The sequence below is a fragment of the Strigops habroptila genome, chromosome 1 (assembly GCF_004027225.2).
Source record: "Strigops habroptila isolate Jane chromosome 1, bStrHab1.2.pri, whole genome shotgun sequence".
Lineage (NCBI taxonomy): Eukaryota > Metazoa > Chordata > Aves > Psittaciformes > Psittacidae > Strigops > Strigops habroptila.
This window is the reverse complement of record NC_044277.2, coordinates 72,330,799-72,345,096: the sequence shown is the minus strand read 5'-3', so window position 1 is coordinate 72,345,096 and position 14,298 is coordinate 72,330,799. Positions and strand designations below refer to the sequence as shown.

Below are 14,298 nucleotides of genomic sequence, written 5' to 3'. Positions count from 1 at the left end.
TTCTGTACCCAGAAGATTTTTGTACTGTTAATTTTAAATCTACCAATATCTACTGATTCTCCATTTAAAAACACCATTTATGTGAAATGACTCAGCATGTAAATAAAGAAACAATTCTAAAATGTAGAACCAACAGAAGTACTTCTAAGCCTTCAGGTAAGAACCAAGAACCTTTTCAGCTGTTTCTTGAAATCAGTGTTTCAGATTTTTATTAAAATACTGAACCTCCAGTGAAAATCAGTTGCAGATTCTTAAACAAATATCAGAAAATATTCTTACTGTAGTGTCATGATGCTTATGTAATCCATTTTAACATCTTCAGTGACTGAGCAACCTGAATGTAACGACATGACAACAGGTACCTATGTAATTTTCAAATCACTCAACTTTAGATAACAAAGATACACTCTTCTTGCAAAATTACTATTCTTCTCATCAACAAGTTGGAGAAAAAAAAGCCTACATTATTTCTGGTGTTAAATTTCTGTAAGCAAAGAGTCGGTATTGGAAACTTGCAAGAATTTCAGTAGTACCTGCTAAGATTTTTCTGCTGATATAAAAACCATTCCTTTGACAGTGTAGGATATGATTCAAGGGGGCTCTTACCTTTTCATTTCTCTCTATCTGAAATCACAGTGTTCCTGTATTTCACAACACTCTGCTATAGGAAAGACATTAAAGAAAACTACAGACTTAGTGAAAGATTCCAGTTGAGTCTTGAAAATCTCCCTGCACACAGAATCCACCACTTCTCCAGGCAGCCTTTCCCACTGCTTAACTCCTCTCTTGTGGAAAAACTGTTTGCCTCCTTCCAGCCACGATTTCCCTTGTCACAGCTCATGCCTATTGCCTCTCATCCTTTCACTGTGTGCTATTGAGAAAGATCTGACCACATCTTCTCCATAAGCTCCTTCAGGTGGATGTTAGTTTTTGGCCCCGAGCCTTTTCTTCTGCAGACTAAACATCCCAAATTCCCTAATTCTTGTCACCTGTCATGAGCTCCAGTCCCCTAATCACCTCTGTAGCCCTTCAGTGGATTCCCTCCAGTTTCTATTTGCACACTCTATCCATCTTCCACATGAAGAACTTTGGATGTAAGTTCTTCCTCAAACATGCTACAATTCTGGTAATGACATGTAGATTAATACAAAAGATTGGCACCTCACTCATGTATGTGTACGAACATGCCTGGAGTAGAAAAAGGATTCTAAAATTTAAAAGACCCAAATTAGTTTTTGTTCCTGTTTACTAACTTTGAAGCTCTGTGGGGAAACAAAACAAGAAAAAAGAAATGAGGAAGCCCTTAGAAGAACTATGAAAATGTTCTTGAAAATATTAGCTTACATTTTAAAATGCATTATTTGAACTTACAGGAATCCACATTTTATATATTAGTTCAAAAATAATATATTTCAAATGTTTCTGTTCTTTACTAACAGTCTCAAGTCTTAGAAATGTATGAGGCTTCTCTGGTTTACATTAATTTAAAAACAATATTAAAATATTTGAGTTCCTGTACTGAATGGTATTGCTTCACCATGTTTTAGTGAAAAAACAAAATCCCACTCAATTATTTGAAACCTCATTCATTTTCATCTGCTATCTGACCATTGTTTCTAAAACCATCATTATGCTGCTTCCTTTTCAAAGACAGCATTTAGAGAACCCACTGAACACCAACACCTTGCAAACACCTCCCTGTGATGTTGCAAGGATTTCTCAGTGTATATTCCTACGTTTCATGATGCAAAGCACCAGAAGAGAGAAAAGCGATTATGCTAACTGCTTGTCAGTGGTAAGATCTTGCACTCAGTGTTAGTGAGTCATTATCCCTACAAACTGTCAGCCATGCTGTATCAGTGAGACAAATAACATTATGAGAGGCTATTTTAAATATATACCTTGAAATAAGGCTGCGCCTTAACAGAAGTCAGAAGAGTTTTACATTTCTCTTTTATATACACTGAAAAGATAGAAAAGCTGCGTGAGAAACACCAGAGTGGGCATTTAAAATACTGCCTTTTACCACAGGAGTTTAAAAGTGACTCTCACAACAAAGTACACTAATGGAAATAAAATCATAGAATCATAGAATGGTTTAGGTTGGAAGGGACCTTAAAGATCATCTAGTTCCAACCCCCTGCCACGGGCAGGGACATCTTCCACTAGACCAGGTTGCTCAAAGCCCCATTCAAGCCGGCCTTGAACACTGCCAGGGATGGGCAGCCACAGCTTCTCTGGACAACCTGTGACAGCGCCTCACCACCCTCATGGTACAGAATTTCTTCCTAATACCTAATCTAAATCTACCCCTTTTCAATTTAAAGCTATTACCCCTTGTCCTATCAGAAAATTTGTCCTGTCAAAATCCAGAGTGTCCAGTGTTATCAAATACAACCCTACGAAACCAGAGTTCATAAAAAGTGTAGTTCTTGATACACATAAACATTTATACATTACAGCTGCAGGCAAACATATATAATACACTGCAAACCCAAGCCAAGCCTAAGTATGAGTCCTATGCAATAAATCAGATGAAACTGTAAAGGCTTTTGGGGCACTGTCTCGCCCTGACCAACCTCACTTTGGCCTCAGCCTTGTGCCCATGGCCCAGGAGCCGCATTTCAGCTCAGCCACTGCTTGAGCTCTGCTGAAGGCACTGGCTGTGGACCCTGTTGATCCTGGCCCCTGGACTGATTTCCCAGCTTCACCTTGGACCTGCCTAGCAATTGCTGGACCTGACCCTGAGCTGTGGATTGACTTCCTGGCTTGGCCTCAGACCTGCCTCATCACCACAAACTTGGCTAGCGTTCTGGACTCTTGCTTGACCCTGGTTGCCAGCAACTGGGTTTGCCCAACTCTTCCTGTGCTGTGGGACAGGGCCCTGGCTGGCGAGGACCCTAATGAGGACTGGTGAGGACACTTGCTGGAGTGTCACCCCCCATATCCCTGGAAGCCGCCAGCCTTTGCCATGCCTTAACAGAAATACACAGTGGTGTGGGCACAACACGTCTAACTTGTACCTTGGTATACATATGCACACCGCTATTTAACCAGTTACTAATGTATGCTGGTCTCACTCAAAAATGATGAATATAGCATTTCTCTTGAGTTCTTTGGCATAACTGTTGAGTGGTAATTCAATATACTTATGTATTGATACTATCAAAATGGTATTCTCAAAAAGGCTATTCAAAGACTAAAAAAAGCCCAGCTGAAATACAATAGGTGGCTACATTTGTATGAGCCTACTCTCAAACACAGTAAGAGGAAATCCATGGAATAATTTGGAATATAAATTGTACATCTTTTAAAAACAATTATAAAAACATAATGTCCTTGATCTGGAAAAAACTGCAATTTGATCTGTAGCCCTAAGCATTTAGAAGCACATCCTACGCTCTGCACTTGTATAAAAGTAGTGTTACTTCTCACTCAAGTAAATTAAATCAAGTAGAATCAAGGGTCATGCTACAATTTTTCACAGGCTAATAAATACTTTGATAAAACTCAATGGCTTTTTTTAAAATGCACCTGCTCCTACAGTTCCAATGTATCCCAATCCTCTAAAAACAGTCAGCAATATGATTGACTAGCTCCCTGAATTCTAGCAATGTGGATGATCTTCTGTATCTTCTTGGCAAAGCAAGCAGTATTAAAAGACAGACTAAGGTACATCAATTTCTGAACAAATATTTTGCAAAGAAAGAAGTACATTAACCCTGGGAAAAAGAAAAAAAACCAAAACCACAAAACCAAAACTTATCTAATTAGTCTTCATTTACTTTTTCACATTAAGTATCTAGCATTCATAAGTGCAATAATAAAGAAGTGCACCTCCTTGTCTTTTTTACTGTAAAAACTGTGACATGAGATAAAGGACATTATGAGGATATTATGAGGTTGAGAGGATAAAGGCTAAAGAAGTCTGTATAAGTTCTGATGAGCTAATGGCTCATGGGAGGTTAAAAAGATCATTAGCATTCATAAGTACTTCATTTCCATTTAATGAGACATTGATCCGTTATTAATCCAGACCTGCAATATGCTACTTAGATCTGTGTAGGTGTCTTAAATAATATGAATGTTTATTTCTATCAAAACACAAATATACATAACAAATTATGTACAATGTCCTTCATTACTCTTTAACAACAACCCAATATAGAAACAAAAGATGTTGCTGCTTTTCATCTTGCTGGGCTCCAGCATATATGAAACTCCCACAAACCACAAAGAAGAATCTGGCACAGAGTTCAAGATAGTTTTGCTTCTCTCCATTGTCAGCTTCTAAACCATTTCTGTAATACCTTCAGAAGTGCCAGGAAACCAAAACTACTTTCTTATGTCTTCCCATAGAAATTAGTAGTGTTTAGCAAATAACACACATTCAGAGAAACCACCAGCTAGCACTACATATGTTCTAACTACTTCCTTCTAAAAGCAGCATCCTTATCCCTTTGAGTTCACCTACTGACAGTGTCTAGTAACACACCCTCCTGCTTTTTGCAGATACACCAATGCATTTCCTATGTCTGCAGGAAAAAAACAACCAATAGCAGAAACCTGGGCCCATACAGCTGTGCTCAGCAAGCTAAGGTCTCACAGGTCTCTCCTGAATAAAGGAGACCTTGTTGCCTTCTATCAATTGTTCTGTTTGATTATGGTCTGCATATATCCTTTTGGCAGCTGAGGCCTAAGCACAGGCAACAGTGTTAACCATCTTCCACAGAGTCACTACAAGCCTAGAAGCCATCACATCAGCTCCGCATCACTGGAGACTGCCCAGTCTGCAGATACCTGGCATTAGTTGCTCTGCACTCACAAGCTATCTCACTGGAACTAATTTGGAGATACTCTCACCCATATTCTCAACAGATAGTAAAATGTGCATTATGTACTACCAGTTACAAAGCCTACTGATTCATTGCACACAGCTCATGGAGGCAGAGGTGGAAACTTATAAATGACTGCTCTTACACAGCCTCTCCTGCAACAGTACCTTATGCAGATTTTACATCTAATCATCAAAGCCTGCCTTTACTGTAAAATGTTCTCCTTAAGACTACCTTAAATGTAGCAGCAACTTCAGCCAGTATGCAACCCAAGTGCCCAGCAGAATAGGGATAGCCCTCTGCATGCACACATGGCCTATTAAAGTCCTGGTATCGTCTCTCCATTTGCTTTTCCTGGAAAAGAAGTGTTGGTTATGGATCTTGAAAACCTTGATTTAATATGGTTACAGGTATTTGTGAGACAGACGTGACAGTTAAGGTCAGCTGCGACATATGAGGTGTACATCTGCACTTTTTGTGACAACAGAGATGTGTCAGTGAAGGCTTTATTCTCTGACCCTTAACAGTTCATAGAAGTTTGAGTCTGGTGACCTTCAAAACAAAATATACCTATCTTCTTTACTACTTGATGAACTAATTTGTATTTCAAATTCCTTTAAATGAAGCACCTATCTGTCAGGATGATAGGCACTGTACAGAACTTGCAAAGAGAAAAAGAACTAAATAAAGCAATCAGAGAAGCCTTTTATTCAGCTGCTACAATAAATGACAGATAGTCTCATTATGCAATTCCCCCAGCTCCTCTTAACATACCTGACCCCTAGAGCTGTATCACATGATTCATCAGTATTATAGGTTCAAATATTTTTCAAAAACAGTGCAGTGATATCTTCTTGCAGTAATTTTGCAGTATTGGTCTTGGGCACAAAGAACTGAAGATACACAAAGCGCACAAGCACATCTCAGATCATTCAATGAGAACAACAAAAGGGATGGTGTGCAAACAGACTCTATATATATATCTATAAAATATTTTTAACTTTATCATAAAATATTCTTATAGGACAAATTAAAGAAAACATGTATTTGACAACACAATTATAATACCTTCTTATATTCAGATGGAAATCGTGCACAATCTTATTCAAAAGACTTTGCATATTTTGTTTAGTAACTAACTCATTAAGTGTTCTTGCATTAGCAAATTGGATTATATAGTGATGAATACGAGAATAGTGTGAAAACAGCAAAAAAGACCCAGACATGGCTGTGATTTTACCTGTTGCCTCTTCTCAAATTCTAACTTGATACGGGATTTGATGCAGTTGCATGTGTCCTGATAGGTCTGCTGCAGCGCAAGTTCCATAAGGTGCTTGTGGTATGCTCCTGCCAAGTTTCCGCAGATAAAAATGATTACATTTGCCAGTATCTAGGGCGTTAAAGAAAAAAAAAAAGAAAAAAATGTCAGGAAATGTATGTAAATAAATTAACAGAATATAATCCTAACCTGCAATGAAAGATTGCTGCAGTTATGCATTTTGCTTTTGTTTGATTCTAGAAAAGGTTCCAAAAAGCCTTTCCAAAAGCCATCACAATTAGTGGCATAATCCCAAGCAATAATACCATTTTGATTTAGGTTTAAATAAGAATGATAATGAACAACATGTTTTCCTACTCAATGAGGCACACATTTTCTGAAAAATAAATTCAGCTCATGTTCTACATCCACTGCTGAATATTAATTGGGTGGGATCATGATCTACTGATATAAAACAATAGCTATAGCTCCTAATAACAACATCAGAGGCCATGTTATTGCCATGCTCTTTTGGCAAGACATTTTCTTCTGCAGTGCCATATGATTAAGGGGTGAAAAGTTCCACCTACATCAACAGCATGACCTGCATTTTACCTCAGCCTGACCCACTATTATCTGTCAGTCAACTATAAATATTAGCCTTGGTGATGGTAAGCAACGTTTAATTAGTGAGATATGACATCTCTCTACTAGAATATACTTTTCACTACTACCGAAGAACTGCATTTGACTAAATCTATAAGATTTACGGTCAAACTTACAGCATTAGGTGCTCAGTGTACACAGCAACACATGAACATGAGAAATAAGTTCGCTTAAAGAATACACTTTTATTTAGTAATCATCAGTGACATTTCAGAGAGTAAGGAGAGGAGAGAGGCAGGCCTTTCCTGTGCTTGAACTCTTGAAAGGGACAGAATACTATGTGGTGATACTAGTACTTTCAACTGCCCCCAGTCTACTGCTGCAAAAAAAGACACATTTACCCATCCTAGCTCACCTAGAGCAGAAGAAACACAGTAATGAAACCAATTCTTAATTCAATGGAAAAGATACAGCTGAATCTGGTCAGAGCAGGTCTCTATCTGTAAGGCCTTATATGGTTATAGCCTGGATTACAAGTACTACATGATGTCATAGTATACATGACCTGGAAGGGAAGGAGGAAGAAAGGAGGCTAAAATTTCAGTAGTTCTCCAAAGTTAATCTAGTCATGAGGTTTATGATAGATTTCCCCAGTTGGTTGGTTCATTGGTTGGTTTTGGTGTATCTATGTAGTAGACAATCTTGAGTGAAAGAGAAAGAGATGACAGAAAAAAAAAACAAACAACAGTATGTGATAGTGGTTCAGAGAAGAGATACATTTTCCTATTAACAGAAATGCATCTCTTTGATTTCACAAAAACGATCATCTCTTTTTATTATATAAAAAAAAAGGGAGTTTTAATGCTCCTTTTATAAACGCACACTGTAAAATGAAAGTTTTAAAGGAATGTTTTTATTTTCCACACAAACTATATCATCACTACAGGCAATACCTTTTCCTCCATCTGTGACATGCCTGACATCTCGCCTCTCATGGTTCCTCTGACCTAAAAACTAGAACTATACACCTTTGCCACAAAAAGGAGTGATGTTTTAAATGTGATAAAACTTTTCTATCTATCTTTCCCTAAAACTTTATGATCATGGGATTATAATGTTTCTAAAAGCAACATCTGAGTTCTTAAATTTTTCTAAAATATGTAAATATTTGGGGGTTGGAACTACCTTAAGGTCCTTTCCAACCCTAACTACTCTATAATTCTATGACTAAATGTAAAAACAAGGAGAAAAATCTAAATATTTCACTTTCTCCAAAGAATTTATGTTATGAAATAGAGGGATAAGAAATGGTTTAAATGAAACCTTTCACAAAAGCCAGTAATTAAAAAAAAAAAAAAAAAAAAGTAAGAGATGATGGTGTAGAAAAACATCTGAACTCAAAATACTTTTGTATTTCTTTGTTAATCACAACTGCTTGATTCTGCTTTGATGTCAGCAACGTCATGGCACTCTTAGTGAACAAAGATCTTGTCTGACAGATTACAGTGCAGGGGTAGGGTGTTCCAACTGGCAATCACTGACAGTTTTTGAAATGAAATTTTGAAATGAGAACAAATGCCTGAAAATAAAGATTGTTAGGCAGAGAAATTCTCAGATATGCAGTGGGAAGGTTTAGTAACAAAACGAACACTGAACTGAACTGAAATCAACAGTGTGCTGTCATAATCTCTATGTAGAGATCATTATTGAAAAGATGCACGCAAACGATAAATGCATTGTCCAACTTCATAAAGTTATAGACTATTTAAAACAAAACTTCAGGAATATAACCAATCTGAATAGAAATAATAAAATACTGTGATGGGTAGATGGAGGAGTAAATTATGAGTATCATCTTCACAGCCATAGAAAAACAGATTACAGTTTTATGACTGAACTAGCTGAAGTGAGAAAATAGATGGAAACAAGTGACTGACAGGTAAGGAAGCTAATTAACCAGGCTTTTCAGATTCTCAATGGGGTAATTCAGCCCACATGAAGCTCTGTTCTGGATTCCAGTACCTGAATTAGGCTGTTCAAAGACAACTCATATCTCAGCCATTGCCATACTTAGTGTAGATGTCACACGTAAGCGTAAAAGTGAATAAGTAGATGGAAACTGTGTTCAAAACATCATTAATTCTTTTGGCTAGCATGGAGTTCATTCAGAAATGTGTTAATGTATTAATTTAGAAAAAAAATTTCCAAGAAATGGATCAACTGGTTTCTGAGTCAAACCAACAGATTTTTGCCTGTACGTAGTTTGGCTTCAGTGAATATATCTGCATGTGTCACTGAAGATTTACTGAGTGAAATACGTATTTTCTATGGACTGTTAAATGAGAAATGTAATAAGCATTACTAAACAAAATAAAAACATATATCCTTCTTACTCAGTATTTCACTTCTCTAAGTCTGGCATTTTCTTCTGAACTGTGGCCCAGTTTCAACATATGAGCTGGAGATGAGCTTGATCCCACGTTTGCTCTAAAGTCTCATGGGCATTCTCCCAGAAGGAACAGGTTCAAAGTTCTTATTAGTCAAAAAAAAAATTAAATAAATTAACTGAGCTTCCCATTTCCTAAGCAAGTACTCTAATCAGAATGCAACTGTACAAAAAGTTCCCTCTGTTCAGGCACCTGCTCTGAGAAGACCCCATGCTGCGAATCCTACCAGTACTGAAGCACTTAGAGAGAAATCCTGTGTTGGATCAGTCTTCTACCTTGTTATTTCTCTAGGCTACGACTCTGCAGCTCTTTCTCTTCCCTTTTTATTTTTTTTCTCTCTTGACGCCTGCCTCCCCCCCCCCCCCCCCCCCCAGATGAATATTGGATAATAAGAGAAAATGTGGTGAATCTTCTGGTAAGAAAATCTATCTTGCTGCAAGAGCTCTGATCAATTATGCAGATAACATAGCCAAGAAACCTCTATAACAGAATTAAGGGGCACCTGAATAGACTACACAGCTTTGTGGGGGCTTCTGCCAAGGACGATAAGCCTGAGCTGCAGAGAGGGGTATAAACAGCGATGTAACTCAACAGCAGAAAATGACCATGGTGACCTCAAAGACAGTGTTGTATGAACCTAATTAATCTCCTTTACAAACAGATGCTATATCAAAAAAACCCCACCCCACAATGTACATACACTCTAGTAAGCTCCCATTCAATTCACCATATGGAAACACTGAGTCACATAGCAGAAGTTCTAATCTCTGTACAGTCAGTGAAGAGGCAAATCCATCTCCTGCGCCATCTGTGCCCCTTTAGATATACCCATGAAGTGTACACTATAGTGAAGTTTCTGCTCAATCAATGAATAAAGTCAACGTCTACAGAAGGTGATCTAAGTATCAGCCAAAAATTAATGCAAGGAACACCAAGATACCTCTGGGAAGTATCTCTTAGGTACTCCAAGTACCAGCTTGTATTTCTAATCACTTAAGGGACGTTATCATGCCTGATCTCTCTTCCATCTCTTCTGACCTATACAAAACTGTATGTACTTCCAGACAATGGGGCATTTTCTAAATCGTATATTTACATTCAAACACATGTATTTTTCAGTATCAGTGAATATATAGTAATCTGATGTCTAGTGCTTAAGTACCAAAATAGACTGTATTTAAAAGCAAATGAAGACAAAGTAGCTATGACTAATTTCTCAAGAGAGTACTAAACTTCACTGAGTTGCTCAAAAAAATGCAGTGTATTATACAGAAGTTCAACTGATGAAAACTGCCTACAAAGGTATATGTATACAAGTACTATGCTAGATAAAAGAATTATATCAGCTGCTGCTTCTGAACTGAAGCATAAATTATTTGTTAATACGTTAGTAACTGCTGTTCAAATACTGAATATAAAAATCAGAGTTCTCTACAGAATTTCCCTATGTGGAAAGCCTCCAGTTTATGAGGGGGTTTTTTTGTTGCATTTCTTTCTTCTTAGCTATTGCACATATCTTTCCTGCAATTCTTGCATGAACAGCATTTTTACTCCAAACCCCAACACAAACAATTGATTTTTTTTTTTTTTTTTTTAATAGACTCCATTTTTATTCTGGACAAGAAAGCTGAGGAAATGAAAGCTGAGGGGTGGGCAAGAAAGGCTATCATTTATAATGTCTGCATGGAAATTAATGGGAGAAAAAAAAGAATTCTTGTGTCATTGCCAACATGCAAATTCTTTAGCTCTGCAAAGATGAATTGTCTCTCCCCCATTTGATCTTTCATTTGATGATCTGTAGTGTGACTAGCCAAGCTAGGAAACAAGTCTATACTTCTTTGGAACCTATACAGTTTTAGACTCAGGCAAAATTCAGCTAGTAAGAACACCACAGGGTAGAAACTGAAAAGCAGCATTTGAGAAGGAAATGCTTAGCTACCATGTAAATTAGTCATTCACATGGTCATGATGTACTATGTGAAATACTATTATTTTAAGTACATGTGTTCAGAAGGTTCTCCAGCTATTCCATGCAACACTCGCTCACGGAGATGTGGCCAGTCATACACTGTTGACATTTTTCTTTCACATTTCCAGACCTATGGAGGTCCAGAATGAGGAGTTCCGACATTTTAATACATTTCAGTGTCAGCAATATCTATAGCTTTATGATTAACTCACAAGAAGGATGACAGAATTGAAAACAGGAGACAGTTTGCCCATATAGCAACCACTGTTTCAAAACGAAGCAATTTGGTCAGTAGCAAAGTTAATAAAGTCTGGATTCCTATGGATTTGTATCCCTTTGCCCATTATTTCCTTACTTATACAGTACTTCAAACTCCTCAAAAAGACCAAAGATTGCTGGCATAAAACTAGTGATCAAATGGTGCCTGGTCCACGAGCTGCTGTTACACAGTGTAACAACTGGCCTTTTCCCATATTTGTCTTAGTGAGTTCACTAAGTTGCCATCTTTACCATAAATATTCAGGAATTAAGAGTAAAAATCCATTTCTTTAATGACTGCAACATTATATTTTATACTTTGAAAGGTAAAAGGTATTTAAATCCTTAAATACTCACAAAGGACGGAGTAAGAACACACTACAGATGGAGAGAAGAAATAGGAAGCTCTAGTACCCCCAGAACCTTTGTCTATATCAAGGAGATTCTCAAATGTTTTTCAGAAAGATAAGTAGAAAAAAAAACCCTGCAATTTTGCAAGAAACAGCCCAATTAAAAAAAAAAAAAACAAAACCCAAAACCCAAAAACCAACACCAAAAAAACCCCCAACAACCTGACTTCTCAAAATATCTGAGAGTCAACTAAAAAACAACAATCTGAACTACTCATTATTCCGGACATCAGCAAACTGCTCCATACTTTCAGTGCCAAAATAAACTTGGTAAAAAGTCCCTTTGTGGAAGGGAAATACATGTCATTTTACAAACCACAAAGCTGTGATGCTGCTCTTCTAATTTGTATGATGTGTAATTTCTTTGCAGCTTATGAAATCAGAGCATTGTGGACACCAGCAGGATATTCCTTTTTTTGTAATATCTGTGTTATTTGATGTGATTTTCTTTTTATCATTATTAGAGACTGAAGCTTCTCATCGCTCCAGGCTGTTCTGTGGAATTACTGGATTTATTTTATTCAGCCCTGCGCATACACAGAGCCTATCTATATGCCAGTACAGAAGAAAATAGATCACAAACTGTAAGCTCTTGAATTGAATCCAGGAAAAATACACTAGAAACATGAATCAGAACTATGGTCCCTTTAGATCACTTCTTTGTAATATGCATAATCAATATCATTGACTCTAATTAATGACTTTTCACATTTTGAATCTAAAATAAATTTTTCAAGAGGGGAACTCATACTCTTTTCACACAGAAGAAACCAGCCAGCCCCCCTGGAACTGCATTCCCCTTCCTGCCTACAGTGAGGTCTGATTGTGTTTACATGCACCTCTAGGATAATTCTATTTCTTTACTATTAAAGCTGCTTAAACACATTTTAATGTACAATTAGTTGAAACAAATGAACAACAACAAAAAAAAATCTAAAATTCAAATCTATTCAGATATATATTTAGGTAAAACTAGCAGTAACTTCGGGTTTGCCTTGAATTTTGGAAGCAGAATCTGTAAACAACTGACATTCTCATCCATCTTAAAAACTAAAATGCTTACCCCAAAACACTGATACTAATTTTTAAGTCCCGTATCTGATATAGGAATGAGTACTAGCATGCTATAAAAAAAAGACATTTAAGACCATAAAACTTAAACAGGTTTCTTCTTAAAAAAACAAACAAAAACCACCCTATAGGGTAATATACCAACCTTTGATATATTACACCAATAGTCCCGTGTCTGATTTTTGAGATACACTCAGTCTTTTTCAAGAAATTAATTTCAAGAAATTAATTAATCACTCTTTAAAAGAAAGACTAAAATCTGTAATATAAAGGTATTTACTTACAGCAATATGCTGCCAAGTTAAATGTGTCACAGTAGATTTTTCCTTACTTTCCTTCAGCTGGAGTATTACTAGTCTATCTCTCCTGTACTATCTAGCAGTCTTCATGAAGTTTATTTCCTTTTATTATCTACCAGCCTTCATGAAATTTCTTCATACATTATATATCTCTAAACATCTCCCCTTCAAGGCGAGTTTTATAGAAATTAATCAATAAGTTCAAAACCTACCAGGAAAAGGCAGGACAAACAGATAAATGAACTGACACTCACATATGTGCTCGTTATTAATCTACTAACTTCTGTCATGCCTAACTGGAAATGAGATTACACTCAAAACCACAATGATTATTTCAGCTTCTTTCTCCAATCACTGTAGTTCACACTGTGTGTAACTGCACTGCATATTACATATGCTACATACTCTCAGTTATCAATATACAATGCAATCAATGGATAGTTTAGTATTACATGGATAAATTACAGTAAGAACATATACTCATAATTTTTTATTGCATTGAAAACTGTTGGCAATTAATATGTGCTTTAATCTAATTGATAGACACCAGTAATCAGACATTTTGAAATAGAATTTTTTATGATCTCTAAATTAAATTATGATTTATATATGAATGTTTTTCTTCATAAAATCATAGAATAGTTAGGGCTGGAAAGGACCTTAAGATCATCCACTTCCAACCCCCCTGCCATGGGCAGGGACACCTCACACTAGACCATGTCGCCCAAGGCTCTGTCCAGCCCGGCCTTGAACATTGCCAGGGATGGAGCATTTACCATTATGTAGGGCAACCCATTCCAGTGCCTCACCACCCTCACAGTAAAGAACTTCTTCCTTATATCTATCCTGAACTTGCCCCATTTAAGTTTAAACCCATTCCCTCTTGTCCTATTGCTACAGTCCCTGATGAAAATTCTTAGGTAATATTTTTCTCTATCAGTATTGACAATGAACTGGATAAGCTTTTTAATAGGAAATATTCCTCAAGTATTTGTGCTGCTTGTCTGATGATTTTGACAAACTTTTATCAAGTTAATTTTTCATAATTTGGCAGCCTGTACTAGGAAACACTGGTCTTTGGCTACGTACTTCATGAAGAATGATATGGAGCAGAAGGGAGAATAACAATAGTGGTGTATAACCAA

At 36.8% G+C, this 14,298-nt stretch overlaps 1 protein-coding gene across 3 annotated transcripts in view; it reads right to left on the bottom strand.

The window, feature by feature from the left end:
• Positions 1-14,298, bottom strand: part of ADCY2 (adenylate cyclase 2) — a 217,687-nt gene that overhangs the window by 106,381 nt on the left and 97,008 nt on the right. For all 3 annotated transcript variants that reach the window (XM_030500578.1, XM_030500588.1, XM_030500594.1), the window contains one exon: positions 6,076-6,225. In XM_030500578.1, coding sequence (XP_030356438.1) covers positions 6,076-6,225 — 150 coding nt within the window. The remainder of the gene's footprint in view (positions 1-6,075; positions 6,226-14,298) is intronic.